Consider the following 15,546-nt stretch of genomic DNA (forward strand, 5'->3'; position numbering starts at 1 on the left):
TGGGGTTCACTGCCATCGCCAGGCTGCCCGGGTGCAGGGGGTGTTCGCTGGCATGCATGTCACCCTACGGGCACCTGCAGATACTAGGCCGCTCTGCGCTACCAGAAAGGGGTTCTACTCCATGAAAGTCCAGCTGGTCTGCGACCAACAGATGCGCGTCAGGCGCGTCTGCGCCTGCTACCCGGGCAGCATGCACAAATCATTCATATTGGCACACTCTGTGAACCCCAACATGTTTGAGGGGCAACACCCCCACTGCGGGGTTGGCTGCTGGGCAACAGGGGTTACCTGCTGCAGTTGTGGCTGATGATGCCTATCTGAAAGCCACTGACTGACGCGGGAATCCGATACAAGGATGCCCACACAGCAGCCAGGGGTGCGGTCAAGCGGTGCTTCAGCAGCCTAAAGTTGCCCTTCAGGTGCCTGGACTGATCTGGAGGGCCCCTCCATTATGAGGCTGGGAGGGTCGCCCACATCATGGTGACCTGCTGCGTCCTCCACAACATCGCGCAGCAGAGAGGTGATGTGTTGGAGGAGGAGGATGAAGAGCAGGTGCAGACCTCATCCGATGAGGAGGATGCGGGGGACGGGGATGCTAAGTGGGACATGGGGCCCAGGCAGGCGCAGGAGGCCGAGCACCGGCATCGCTAACGCTTACGGGAAGCCCTCATCGTGACACCGTTTACTGACTAGGAGTGGGGGGAGGGCGGTTGCTGGCCAAGCGCACGGACACCATCATCCCAGGCACGCACCCCTCACCTCCTGCATCACCAAGCCACCTGCATGCACACCCCCTCCAGGACACATACCTGCAGCTCTATGAGCTGGGGGCACTGGGTTGGCAGTGACAGCAGGTCCGGTCCATGGGATGGAGGATGATGACAACCTGCTCTGCAATGAGCTTTGGTGCTCCACACCGTACATCAATGTCTCACTCATGCCCACAGTAACACCTTCCACCTGGGTAATCCTAGCTGGCCAGTCACTCACAGGGTCCCGTCGAATCCCTGGGGTGGAGTTGCTGGAGATGGACGGGGCAGGGGAGGGGGGAAGCAAGGGAGGATGGGGAGCACGGTCCACCCACGGAGCCTGCGTTTGTCCCCCCCCCCCCGGCCAGCCTTGACCAGTCCACCCCCGTAACCATGAGACAGAGCACTGAGGCAGGTTTCAACGGTGTTAACAGGTGTTTATTGTCGAGAAATATATACAGTCTGTGCCCAAGCCCCTGTAACTCAACTGTGCCCTGCATCCGTGCCAACATAACAGGTGTCTAACTTTCTGGCCTTACGGGTCCTAACACTAAACCTAGGTGGTTCCCCAGATGGTACAATAGGAGTGGAGGCAGCCTGCTGTGACTACTGCTCTGTGGCAAGGGCCCTCGTTGCCGCATGTCTCCTGTGGCTACCCGGCCTGGATGGGCTAGGCTGCTCCTTGGGCGTCCCGGGTGGCGTAGTGCCAGCCTGTTCTGCCTACTGCCTACCAGGTGCACCGGGGACAGAAGGAGGGCTGGAAGTGGGGTGAGTCTGAGGTGCTCCGCTGTTTCGGCACCTCGCCTGGGAGGGTCACCAGCACAGGTCCCAGAGTCTCCTCCTACCTAGGGGTGCCCGATTGCCCCAAGCTACTCCATGGGACAGGAATGCGAGTGGAGCTATCCCCTGAGGCCCACTCTGGTCTCGACCAGGGTCTGAGCATTCGCAGCCATGGAGCAAAGGGAGTGGACCATCTCCTTCTGTGACTGTACCACCATGCTAAGGGTTTGTGCCACCTCAGCCAGTGACTGGGCCATGTCCCTCCAGGTCTGGGGCACATCCCTCTGGGTGTGGGCCACCTCCTTCTGGGTGTGGGCCACATCCCTCTGGGACTGGGCCACCTCCCTATGGGGATGCGCCATGCTGAATAGCGCCTGGGCAATGCCGCCAACATTCTCAGCCATGGCCTGCTGTGACTGGGCCATGCTGAGGAGCTCCGCTGCTATGTCCAGGTGGCTCTGGCACATGGCTGGCTTTGAGAGGGAAGCCCTGTCCTGGGCCTCAGCCCCTGCCTGCACAGATTGCCCGAGTCCTTGCACACTCTGATCCATATTTGACACCGTCGCCTCCATTAATTCGGACGGCACCCATGTGGTGTTGGCGTGGATGGTACGCATGACCAGCACACCCTGTGCTCCTTCACAGGGATGGACTGCTCCACCTGCGCCCACAAGTGCTGGATGCTCGCTGTCATCCCCTCCTGTAGTCCCTGGCTCTCGGACAGCACCTGCACTGTGGCTGGGGCTGGATGTTCCAGAAGCACGGGACACGTTTGGGTAGTAGCTGGTTCCTTGGACTGGCCTGCCCTCCTACTCTCCGGCCCATGGCTGCTCCTACCTCCACCTGGGAGGGACTCATCGATGATGTGCATCGTGGCCTTTGCAATATCTGCTTTGATGCGGCTGAACGCCTGGCGGGCCTCTATTGACAGGGGAAAGACTGTGGATTGGATCAGAGGACGGGCCTTGTCTGCATAGTTGGGGACCCACTCGGCGTAGTAAGAAAAGAAACCTAGGCAGCGCTTCAGGGCCTTGGAGCAGTGAGGGAGGGGAAACTCCATAAGGGGGCGCATGTGTTCAGAGTCTGGGCCTATCACTCCATTTCGCACTACGTAGCCGAGGATGGCTAGGCGGTCAGTGCTAAACACGCATTTATCCTTGTTATACGCAAGGTTAAGGATTTTCGCGGTCTGGAGGAATTTTTGGAGGTTGGTGTCGTGGTCCTGTTAATCGTGGCCGCAGATGGTGACATTATCGAGATACGGGAATGTTGCCGGTAAACCGTATCGGTCAACCATTCAGTCCATCTCTCGCTGGAAGACCGAGACCCCGTTAGTGACACCGAAAGGAACCGTTAAAAAGTGGTAGAGCCGCCCATCTGCCTCGAAGGCAGTGTACTTACGGTCACTCGTGCGGGTGGGGAGCTGGTGGTAGGCGGACTTAAGGTCCACCGTGGAGAAGACCTTGTATTGCGCGATCCTGTTTACCAGGCCGGATATGCGGGGGAGAGGGTACGCGTCCAGCTGAGTAAACCTGTTGATGGTCTGACTGTAGTCGATGACCATCCTATTCTTCTCCCCGGTCTTTGCCACCACTACTTGAGCTCTCCAGGGATTGTTGCTAGCTTCAATAACTCCTTCCCTCAGTAGCCGTTGGACCTCTGACCTAATAAAGATCCAGTCCTGGACACTGTACCGTCTGCTCCTGGTGGCGACGGGTTTGCAATCCGGGCTGAGGTTCGCAAACAGGGAAGGAGGATCGACCTTGAGGGTCGCGAGCGAGGCTGCAGATAGTGAGATGGGGTATAGGGCCGCCGAATTTGAAAGTCAGACTTTGGAGGTTGCACTGGAAGTCTAACCCTAGGACTGTGGCTGCGCAGAGGTGGGGAAGGAAGTAGAACCGGTAATTTTTGAACTCCCTTTCCTGGACCGTGAGATTTGCAACACAGAACCCCTTTATCTCTACTGAGTGGGAACCGGAGGCCAGGGAGATTTTTTGATTAACAGGGTGGAAGGGGAGAGAACAACGCCTTACCGTGTCGGGGTGTATGAAGCTCTCCTTGCTCCCAGAGTCGATTAAGCAGGACATCTCGTGTCCATTGATTAGCACAGTTGTAGTAGCTGTTGAGAGTGTTCGAGGCCGAGACTGGTCCAGGGTCACCGAGGCTAATCGTGGCAGCAGCTGGGTGTTCTCATTGGGCAGTGTGTGGTCATCTGCACTGAGGTCCTGGGAGTCAATGCAAGATGGCGGCGCCCGCTGGTCGCACGTGGCTGTGGGTGCACAAAATGGCGGCGCCCATCCATCGCACACGGCGTCCGCGGTCAAGATGGCGGCAACCGGAGGCCACACGTGGCCCTGGATGAGGAAGATGGCGGCGTTCGCTGGCCACATGGGGCCCGTGGAGAGGGTTATAGTGGCGGTCCGCATTCGCTTCCGGAGACAGCAGCGACTGCCCGGGCCTGGCATACTGCCACGAAATGGCCCTTTTTGCCGCACCCTTTACAGGTGGACGAACGGGCTGGGCAGCGCTGTCGGGGGTGTTTGGTTTGCCGCAAAAATAGCAGCGGGGCCCCCCTGTGTTGCTGGGCCATCTTGCAGCACAAGCTTGTGGGGAGTGTGGGGCATTGCCTCGGAGTCGGCTGCAGAGGGATTCCACGCTGCCCAGGAGGTTGCTGCACAGTCGGGGGCGTAGGTGCGGGCGTTTCGGGCGGCCACATCCAAGGAGCCGGCAAGGGCCCGTGCCTCCTTGAGGCCTAGAGTTTCTTTCTCCAGCAAACGCTGGCTGATTTGAGAGGACAGCATACCTGCAACAAAAGCGTCCCGAATCAACAGTTCAGTGTGGTCGTTTGCTGAAACTTGCGAGCAGCTGCAGTTTCTCCCCAACACTAGGAGCGCACGGTAGAATTCTTCCAGTGACTCACCAGGAATTTGTTGCCTTGTTGCTAGTAGATGCCAGGCGTAGACATGATTCACAGGGCGAATGTAATGTCCTTTCAGCAACTCCATCGCAGCATCGAAGTCGTCCGCGTCCTCGATGAGGGTGTGGACTTCTGGGCTCACCCTTGAGTGCAGGATCTGCAGTTTCTGTTCTCTTGTGGGTGTGTTTTCTGCCGTTCCGAGGTAGCCGTTGAAGCACGCTAGCCAGTGCTGGAAAGTCGCCGCCGGGTTTACTGCGTGGGGGCTGAGTTGCAGACACTCCGGCTTGATTCGGAGCTCCATTCTTTAAATCCAGCTTATTAAATTGATGCACAATCAATGACTACTAAAGCGAGTTGTAGTCCAACTGAAGGCTTTAATAAGCTAGATGATTCCCCCAGCAGTTGAGGTACAGAAAAGGAAGCTGCTGGGGCGGCACGGGCTCTTATAGCCCGCCTTGCAGGGTGGAGCTACCATACAGGCTCGACCAATAGAAAACATCCATTATCTACCAATGGTGTTCCAGCATTACTAGGTACCATAATAGCTCTACACAGGCTACCCATTGCCCAACTGAGGTGATAACCTCTGGGATGGTGGTGGGTGTTGGAGACAGCTGTGACGGAAAGTCAGTGTCATCCTCCGACCCGAGCTCTGGAGTTTCCCGAGTCTCGGGCGGAGGGCTGGTGTTCGGGCTGCTCTCCCCGTCAGTCCTCGGCTGTCTGGGGGGCACCGGCTCTGGCACTGGCTGGGGGGGGGGGGGGGAGGTCTCTGGATGGACAGGTCCGGTAAGTCACAAAATGACATGAATGATTTGACTGCAGTGATGGGAGTTGACCACATATGTGTCATTGGGATCCGCAAGTAAGCGTGGTGTCACTTGTTCACCCGCCACCAATCTCCACGTTGGTGACCTCCCTTTCCTCCGGGCCGCCGACCACGTCCAGTGGCCTCTGCTCTGGGGGGGTGGGGGGTATGGCCGGGTTAGCGCTGCCTACTCACCCTGGCCACCCTGAGGAGGTCATGCAGTTTCTTCCTGCACTGGATGCCAGTCCGGATGATGTTGCCCACGGCGCTGATCGCGTCTGTCACCTGCATCCAGGCGGCCTTACTCTCGGGCCGGGGTACAGGATCATCATTCTCTCCTCCACAGCGTTCAGGAGGGTGTCCAGCTCAGTGTCCCTCGACCGTGACGCTGCTCTCCTTGCAGCCATCTTGTTGACTGGGGCAATGTGTGTGGGGAAGGAATTGTTTAAGTGCGGCTGCGGCGTGTGAACGGAAAGTGCGCCAATCCGGCGCTGTTCCGCTTGGAACCGGTTGCGTTCCACATGGCGATGGTGCTAGCTCATTTAGAGTTGCTGAATCGGTGCACCTGTTGCGCCGTTTTTGCCTATCGTAAAACACCACTGTTTCCACGCCGGCGTCAGCACTAAGTCTCAGAAACGGACAATCCAGCCCAATATATTTTAAGATATCTACCTGATATTGGTTTGCACTTCATCAGGCAAGTTGAAATGTCGTTGAAGTTATTATCATTCCCATAGCAGCCACCAAATGTAAAATCCTCACACTGTCCTGTCGTAAAGTTGTAGAAATATTTGGTAAAGGAAGCACGGCATGGTCCTGTATCAGCCTCCAGCCTGCAAATTTTTGGAACCTCTGCAATTAAAAACAAAATGTTGTTAAATGCATTATGTAATGCATCTTTCCACATGGTTTCCATCTATAATAAATCGCAAACAATATTACTTCCAGTCGAATGTTAAAAATGCAGCCAAAAGTGACCCATTTGTGATTACCATCAACTTCACTCAACTAGTTCAAAAAAGTTAGTAAACAGTTCTATGAAGGATGTAAAAGGAATATGAGGATGAGAAGAATTTACAATATCAATTTAGATTTATAATGTGTCCTTAGTGCAATGAGGCAGGTCTTGTAGCACAGTGGGTAACACCCCTGTCACAAGGCTAAAAGGTCCGGGTTCGAGCCCCATCCAAGGACTTGATAACCAAGGAAGGTATATTCATTAATTTGCCAAACAGGTTGAGTGTTACCCTGCAAAATCCTTCCAATACTCCAGCAGCTGACGGTAAGAGGAGAGGCTCCTGGTTAGCCACACTTGACGTGGCGTAATACCCCTCAATCTATAAGCCCCTGGTGACCTGTTCCGGGAATTGTTATGTATGGAAACGGACGAAAGGCTGTCTTAGTGCACTACTAGTTACGGGAAGCGAATTAAAATGGAATTAGGGCAATGAAACACTCCAAAGCTCTTCAGAGGATAATTACAAAACACGAAAGCCATTGAACCAGTGTACCAGAAATTGCTGTCAAATGTCAATGGATGTTTCTCACCGTGGGCGGAACTGGTAAAATCCTGGCTAATAGAATGGATGCTCAAAGATTCAAAATATAAATGAATTATTACAGGCAAGATTCCATTTTAAAAAAAAAAAGCACTTGAATAATTTGAGGAATAATATCAAATGAGGCTGAATTAATGGACAGGCAAAATTCTCTGCCTCCGATACCTCTGCCCTCAGGCTAGCTGGGTGATGGCAGGCAGGGCTGGGGGAAGTAGCGGGGAGCGACTTTCTGACAGCTCTGTAGAGTCGGGGTGTCCCCCTCGGGATCGGGGTGGCCTGGCTCAGACCGCCATTGCTGTAGCTTTAGAGGCTGGTTTAGCACTGGGCTAAATCGCTGGCTTTGAAACCAGACCAAGGCAGGCCAGCAGCAAAGTTCAATTCCTGTCCCAGCCTTCCCGAACAGGCGCCGGAATGTGGAGACTAGGGGCTTTTCACAGTAACTTCATTTAAGCCTACTTGTGACAATAAGCGATTTTTATTTCATTTCATTTTCAATATTTGTTTTAAATGGATCCATTTGGTACAAGTTACAGGCCCCTGGCTGCTCACTCTGCTGACTGCACACGGTGCCCTGTAAATGTTCACAGAGCCTCTGGTAATTTGGGAGCCCACCCAGACCATCCCTCTGGAAACCCTCAGACCCCAGAATCCATCACTGGGAAGGGCGTGGCCAAGCTCAATCAGTAACACACCAGGTGCTGCCACTCCTCAGTGCGCTCATCAGAAGGACAGCCCCACTGCAGGGGAAGCTGGGGAATAGCAGAGCTCACCCCAAAGAAAGGACACATGCACCCTGGCCTTTGGCACCTCTCTGGCGCACTGCCCCTCGCAGGGCAGAAGCCTCACCAGTGACACTATCAGCCTGCCCACTCCACAGGAGGATGAGCTGTCTTCAAGCCCCGTGTACCCCTGCTCCCATCCCTCTTGTCGCCGGACATGTTGCCACAACCTGTGTGCTATACCCAGGACCCACATCACACTGCGGGTACGGTGACCAGCAAACGCACACTTCCCTGCCTCACCCCCATCTATAGGACCTGCCCACACACGCCTCTAAGCATAGTTAGTGGTCCAGAGTGACCCTCTCCAGTGCACAACCAGGTGCCACCAGCTGGCGGGATAACACATGATCCACCCAATGAGGAAACCCACAGCGGACCCCACTGGGGAGACAGGACAGGGGTCATAGAGCCTGTCGCTGACATAGGTTGCAGCAGAGATGGGTGGTCAGAATAGAGGCTCCCTGGTGGCACTCACTGATGGGTTCAAGGTGGGCACAGGGGTGCAGCTTGGAAGGCAACATATTGGGGGAGGGGAGATGTGTAGGGTGAAGCTGAAATGCAGCTCAGTGTCACCATGTAGCCTGTTGGATCTGGATGGGCAAGTGAATACTCATCTTGCTAACATGTCTCTTTTCCCCACACTGCAGAGAATGAATTTCAGAGTATAGCCAGCAATGCTCGGTATCTCCTTGGCGGCAGCTGCAGTTATGGATGCATGGAGGCACAGGGCCTGCTCAGGGAGGAGCCTGCCCCAGAAGAGCAGGGCGAGTTACTTAGGCTCGAGTGCTGGCCGTCCACTAGGCTGAGGAGGAGGTACGAAGGGAGCATCGTGTCAGGGTATGTGTATGCCGTAAACACCTGTCCTTCAAAGAGATGCCGGACTGCCTGTGCTGCCAAATACTTTGGCTAATCAAGGAGACCATTCGCCGCGTATGCCCTGCTCTGTGGGGGTTTGGAGGAGGATACTCCCTCTGAGTGGCCGAGTGGTGACAGTAGCGCTGAACATCCATGCCTCTGGGTCTTTCCAGGGGCCAAGCGGAGACCTGTCGGGGATCTCCCAGACATCTGTACACAGGTGCACCTGCACTGTGATGGATGCCCGATGTGCCCGGGCAGTGGACTGCATAAACGTGTCTGAACCAGGCACACCAGGATGCTCGGGCAGCAGGATTTGCCGCCATCCCTGGCATGCCCCAGGTCCAGGGGGTGACCGATGGCACAGATGTTCCCCGACAAGCACCAGCTCATCAGGGGGTGCCTTCATCAAACAGAGGGGCTTCCATTTCCTGACCAGCCACTGCACATCATGCACGTCTGCGCCCGATACCCAGGCAGCATTCATGGTGCATGCATCCTGGCACACTCATTGGTTCTAGGTTCCTTCAAGGTATTCCCTCGGATGAGGGAATGGCTCATGATGCCTGTGCAGAGACCTCTGACCAATGCGGAGAACCATTATAACGATGCTCATGTACAAATCAGGAGCATGATGCATTGGAGTCCTCCAGATGCGGTTCCGATTCCTGAGCCGCTCCGGTGGTGCTCTCCAATATAGTCCCAAAAGGGTTTCCAACAGCGTGCTGGCCTGCTGTGTCCTGCACAGCATCATGCAGCAGGGTCGACATGCTGAACGAGGGTAAGAACACCAGGCCTTATCTGATGAGGATGATGGCCAGGAAGAACCAGGCATGGAGCCCCGGCTGGCATGATAGGCTGCCCAACGTGTGCTTCAGGGCGCTCTGCACATGGAACAGCCTCATCACCACCAGATTTCCGAGTAAGAGACCTGGCCACCAGCAGCTCTGCCACCCTGTCCCACCTCTCCATACCCTCCCCACCCACCCCATCCCATTGCAAGTGGTTCCCCCTTGCTCACAGCCGTTCACACCCTACCAACATCACTAAAGGGTGTTGGCACTGGACAGGCAATATCAGGGGATCTTGCCCATGGGACAGGTGACGATGACGATTCGCTGTGAGATGAGCTCTAATGCCCCTCATTGTTTGACAAAGTCTGACTACTGCCTTCAGGATCACCTTCCACTGTCCGCTCGGGTGATCCATGCATCCTGGCCATTCCATCTCACCGGCCCATATATCCTTTGCAGTGGTCGGAGGTGCAGTTATAAGATGGTAAATGGTGATGGTTTACTCGCTGATTAAACTCTCCTACAAAGCAGCCACACACGTCTGGCCCCATTCCTTGCTGCGACTGAGGGCGACCCCAGGTGGAACAGGGCCCTGCCCTGTGCCATCCTCCAAAACCCACAGTACCAATCTCTCACACACCCTACCTGGCACACCCTCTACACCCAGCCCAGCTCATCCCTCACACCCTTCAGACAGAGAATTAAGGTAGTTGGTGTTTAGAAGATGTTTAATAGTGACTATATACATTGTGCACTGCCCCATGTGCTACACCCGTACCAACTTAACTGGTGTCCACATCACTTATTTTACGTGGTCTAATGTTCCTTCTAGTTGTGACCCTAGACAGAACATCAGATATGGAGGCGGCTGTTATATTACTCTTTGGTAATATATCGTTACTCTTAGCTTCGTAATCCAGAATGGTCTGATGGTGTCATTAGAAAGAAACCTCCAATCTCCAACTAAAAAGCAAAACTGATTTATTGTATAACGATTAAATAATATTGAGTTTGCACACTCCAGAGAACTCCAACTATTAATAAAGTAATCTCTGTTTAAGTAATAACTAATTAACGACACGTGCTGCTTCTATCTAATCTTAACTATGCTATGGGGCTGGATTCTCCGCAGTTCCGCGCCAAAATCACAGCCGGCGTGGAGGCGGAGAATCCATTTTCACGCTGTAATCGGGCCCTGAAAATGGCATGACCACGGAGTACGCCGTGCCGCCGGGGGGCCATTGCCAGAGGCCTGCTGAGCAATCCTCCGCTCCCGACCGACCACGTTCCCGACGACGTGGAACTAACCATCTATTGCCGGTCGGGATGCTGGCATGAATCCGCGGCCGCTCTGGTTGGGGGCACGCAGGCCTTATAGGTGGCCGGGGATTAAATCTGCGCGGTTTCAGACTTGGGTGTGCGGCCGATCGGGGGGTCACTTCGTGGTGTGGCTCGTGGTCCGAATCCGCCATGGAGCTTGGCGCGGCCGCTGTAGGCTGCCGCCGTGCGCATGCGCGGCCTGTGACCGGAAATGGGGCGGCCTGTATCGGCAGCGAAAGCTGCGAGATTTACTCCAGGTCCCTGCTAGTCCCTGCCAGGGTATTGAATTTGTTCAACTTTTTGTCAGGAATTTCTGGAGTAAAGGTCGACCGTTTTTACGCCGGCGTGGGGACATCGTCTCATTTTGGGAGAAGGGACAATCCAGCCCATGATCTATCTCTCTCTCTGCTGACACTCAACTGACTAGTACACAAGATTCCCCGAGTTCTTATATTTATGCTGGGAACTAGTGGTTCCCTCTAGTGTTTGTATCACACATGAGATGTAATAATTAACCCTTTACTTGCCTACATATATACATATCATTGCAGCAGCCTGATGCATATCTAACCCTCTGACCCGAGGTACCTTTGGCGGCCGTCCTCTGGAGGGATCGGGCAGACATTCAGGTGTCACAGGTGGCGAAATGCCATCCTATTCTGCCCACCAGATACATCAGTGTCAGGTGATGAGGGTGAATTCAGAAACGCTGAGGGTTTCCAGCACCACCCCTGTGGGAGGCACCAGCACAGACCCCATCGCTTCCTCCTCCCTCGGGGTGATCAATAGCCCCGGGCAACTCCCTGGGACAGAGATGAGACCGGAGTGAGCCTGACCGTCACCTGCCGCTGCCAGTCCTGGAGGCCCGCTCCTATTTCAACCAGAGTTTCGATGCTCATGGAGCACAGAGACTGGGCCATGTCCCTCAGCAAGTGAGTCATGTCACTCACAGGCTCAGTCATGGCCCCTACGCCTCGGTCATGTCTCTCTGTGACTGGCTCAGGTCGGTCAGTATCTGGCCAATGATCTTCATGCCCTCAGACATGACCCTTTCTGACTGGGCCAAGCTCTGGAGCTTCGGAGCAATGTCCATGTAGGCCTTGTACATGGCTGCCTGTGAGTGGACTCTCCTGTCTTGAGCCTCAGCCATTCACCCCACAGTTTTCCCCAAGCCTTGGACGTCTTGACCCATGGCTGTAACTGTTTCACCCAAGGCTTCCATTGTAGATGCCACCATTTCGGTGCTGGCCTGGGTATGCATTGTTGACACCATCTCCTGCACCTGAAGATGGTTGGACTCACCCAACTGGACCTGCAGGTGCTGGAAAGTTGCTGACTCCCCTCCTGTAGATCCTGGCTCTTTATCTGCGTCCCTACCAGTGATGGGATCATACTTTCCAGAAGCATGATACCTGCCCAGACTACAGCTGGGTCCTGGGACTGGGCAGCCCTCCGACTGTCCGCTACCTTGGGAGAGCCTGCCTCCATCTGATATGATGTAACATGTGTGACATGATCTTCAGAAGGTGACCCAGGAGCCTTTTCACTAAAATGCCCGACCGAGGTGATAGTCTCTGTGATGGTGGAGGGTGCAGGTAACCGCAGTGCCAAGAAGTCGGTGTTGTCCCTGGTCTGGTCCTCCGGGGTGTGCTGGGTATTGGGTTATCCTGCTTCGGATAACACAAGCTGCTACTTGATGCAGTCTTAACTAAAGGATGCTCCAGGCTCTGAAATGGGTTCAACGGGTGTATTGAACTATTAACACAGTTCTCAAATGAGTTTGACTCTCTGCTAATCTAACTGTAGTAACTCAGTCTAACTGTACCAGCTTGCTCAAAGCCACGTGCTGGGGTGTGATGCTGCTGATCAACCCTGTCTAACTCTCTGGATGTCTGTCTGTGGAAAGAGGCAGGGTGCGAGTGCCTCATCCCTTTTAGTGTGTATGTCATGCCCCCTTGTGGTGATGCCACCTCTGAGTGTCCTGACTGCCCATTGGTTCTGAACTATTCTGAGTGTTCACTGGTTGCATGTTTGCATATCATGACATCTTGCCCTTTTTTTTTTGTTTTTTGTTAGATTTATATGTATGTGAATGTGTCTGTCTAATGTGACTGACTGAGGAATACAGAACATAACAAACAAAACAAATGCTCATAAGTCCAGTCTCTGAGGCTTGCGTCTGATCCTCATCGCCCTCTGGAGAGGTGGTGGAGGGGATGACGGTGTCTTGACAGGCGAGTGGGGGGCACGACTGGTGGCCTCGTGGTTCGAGGTGTCTGGAGGTGGCAATTCGACATGTGGAAATGGAGGGGAAAGTGGTTGTGGGCAAGCAACTTTTGGCAGTGCCCTTCGATTCCCTCGCACAATGGAGCCATCAGCCATACGTATGACATAGGATTCGGGCGCGGCCTGTCGAACAATGACAGCCGGAGCAGACCACCCACCATCCGGTATCTTGATCCTGACCGTGTCTGCCGGGTATAGCACATCCAGATCGGTGGCATGTGCGTCATAGCCCTGCTTCTGGCTGTCGCAAAGCTGCTGCATCTTCTGCAGCACCGGGAGGTGATCAAGGCTGGGCAGGTGTATGACTGGAAGCGTCATCCGCAGGTCCCTGTTCATCAGCAGTTGAGCTGGCGACATGCCCATGGACAAGGGAGTCGTCCGGTACGCAAGTAGTGCAAGGTGTATGTCGGAAGCAGAGTCCGAGGCCTTGCGGATGAGCTGCTTAACGATGTGCACCCCTTTTTCAACTTCGTCATTGGACTGTGGATAGTGCGGACAGAAGGTGACATGCCTGAAATTGTAGCTCTTGGCAAAAGTGGACCATTCTCGACTGTGGAAGCACGGGCCATTGTCGCTCATTTTTAAAAAAAATTTAGTGTACCCAATCATTTTTTTTTCCAACTAAGGGGCAATTTAGAGTGGCCAATCCACCTACCTTGCACATTTTTGGGTTGTGGGGGCAAAACCCACGCAGACACGGGGAGAATGTGCAAACTCCACACGGACAGTGACCCAGAGCCGGGATCGAACCTGGGACCTCAGCGCCGTGAGGCCGCAGGGCTAACCCACTGTGCCACCGTGCTGCCCTGCCATTGTCGCTCATGACGGTGTTTGGGATGCCATGCCATGAGAATGTCTCTTTACACGCTTTGATGACGGTCCGTGAGGCGAGGTCTGGCAGCTTCAGCACCTCAGGATAGTTTGAAAATTAATCGACAATTCAGATATATTCGCGACCATTCACGTGGAATAGGTCAATGCCAAACTTGGACCACGGAGAGGTCTCTAGGGCCGGGATTCTCCCCTACCCGGCGGGGCGGGGGGTCCTGGTGGGACGGAGTGCTCATGCACAGTACACGTTTCAATTGTGACTGGTAGGGTCATGTGCTTGATTTTCACCAATTGCTCTCGCAGAGGATCAGAGTGGACTCCAAAAACGATTTGGTCTCTGATCAAGGAGCAGTGATATCACCAAAGTTGCAGGATTGCGCTAGCAGTCTAAGGTTCGTTAGATAGGAGTTGAAGGATTCGTCTTTACCTTACATCCTCTGCTTGAAGATGTAGCGCTTGAAGATTTTGTTGGTGTCCACCTCGCAGTGGCTGTCAAATTTGTCCAGGATGGTTTGGTACTTTGTTTTGTCCTGCCCTTCGAAAAAGTGAAAGGAGTTGAAGATCTCTGTCGCATGGTCACCCGCAGTGGTGAGTAGAAGAGCTATCTTCCGAACATGGTCGCGCCATTGAGGTCAGATGCTCCCACGTGTAGTTGAAATTTCTGCTTGAATGATCGCCAGTTGGCAGTAAGATTGCTGGCAGTCCTAAGCTGATGAAGAGCCTAAATCTTGTCCATTACGTCTGTATTCAGTAGCTGGCTGTCACGGATTTTGCTGAGTTGAACAAAATAGATTGAACAGTCAATCCTGCTATCATGTTGTGTTGTGCTGCTTTGGGTAACACAGGCTGCTACTTGATGCAGTCTTAACTAAAGGATGCTCCAGACTCTGAAATTAGTTCAATGTGTTTATTGAACTATTAACACAGTTCTCAAATGAGTTCGACTCTCTGCTTATCTAACTGTAGGAACTCAGTCTAACTGTATCAGCTTGCTCTAAGCCACATGCTGGGGTGTGATGCTGCTGATCATCCCTGTCTAACTCTCTAGATGTCTGTCTGTGGAAAGAGGCAGGGTGTGAGTGCCTCATCCCTTTTTTAGTGTTTATGTCATGCCCCCTTGTGGCGATGCCACCTCGGAGTGTCCTGACTGCCCATTGGTTGTGTCCTATTCTGAGTGTTCATTGGTTGCATGTCTGCATATCATGATACCAGGGTTGTGGCTCGTGGCGAGGTACCACAGATGGGCCAGCGTTGTCTGTTGATGATCCTGCAAGAGAAAAGACAAGACACACGGTGAGTTCTTGGAATGGAGTGGTCTGGGGAAGAGGACTGACTCACTTACTATAGGGACATAATTTTGCATCAGGGGCTCATTTGGTTGTCGCATGCTGATCTCTGCCTCGGAGATAGCTCTCTCCTGCACCTCCCCGGATAATGCCATTGCCCTCTGCTCGGCGTGGGTGAGGGTCCAAAGGCCTGGGACAGCTTCTCTTGTCCCCTTCTGTTATGGGCCATATTTTCCGAGGGGACACATAGATGACATGGTCAGACACATGGAGGCGAGTTACATGGTGTCTGTAGCTCTTGGCATGTGTGTGCAAGGCACCTGGCCAAAGAGGACAATACAGGTATTGGAGTTTGGTGCAGGGTGGGATGTGTGCGAGATGCAGGGAGGTAGGTATTGATTGGCTTCTATGGGAGCGGGGGTGTGATGTGAAGAGTGATGCCAGGGGAACAGAGGTGGTGACTCACCCAAGCTGCCCTAAGGTAGTTGTTCATCTTCTTGCGGCACTGCATGCCAGTCTGCCTGGTGAGGCTCTTCACGCTGAATGCCTCAGTCACCTCTGCCCAGGTCCAGCTGACGACTG

At 53.9% G+C, this 15,546-nt stretch overlaps 1 protein-coding gene across 4 annotated transcripts in view; it reads right to left on the reverse strand.

The window, feature by feature from the left end:
• The window catches only part of LOC119966224 (tissue factor pathway inhibitor 2-like), a 62,249-nt gene that overhangs the window by 17,994 nt on the left and 28,709 nt on the right, over positions 1-15,546 (reverse strand). For all 4 annotated transcript variants that reach the window (XM_038797569.1, XM_038797568.1, XM_038797570.1 and 1 more), the window contains exon 3: positions 5,924-6,103. In XM_038797569.1, coding sequence (XP_038653497.1) covers positions 5,924-6,103 — 180 coding nt within the window. The remainder of the gene's footprint in view (positions 1-5,923; positions 6,104-15,546) is intronic.

Source organism: Scyliorhinus canicula, chromosome 5, assembly GCF_902713615.1.
Source record: "Scyliorhinus canicula chromosome 5, sScyCan1.1, whole genome shotgun sequence".
Classification (NCBI taxonomy): Eukaryota; Metazoa; Chordata; class Chondrichthyes; order Carcharhiniformes; family Scyliorhinidae; genus Scyliorhinus; species Scyliorhinus canicula.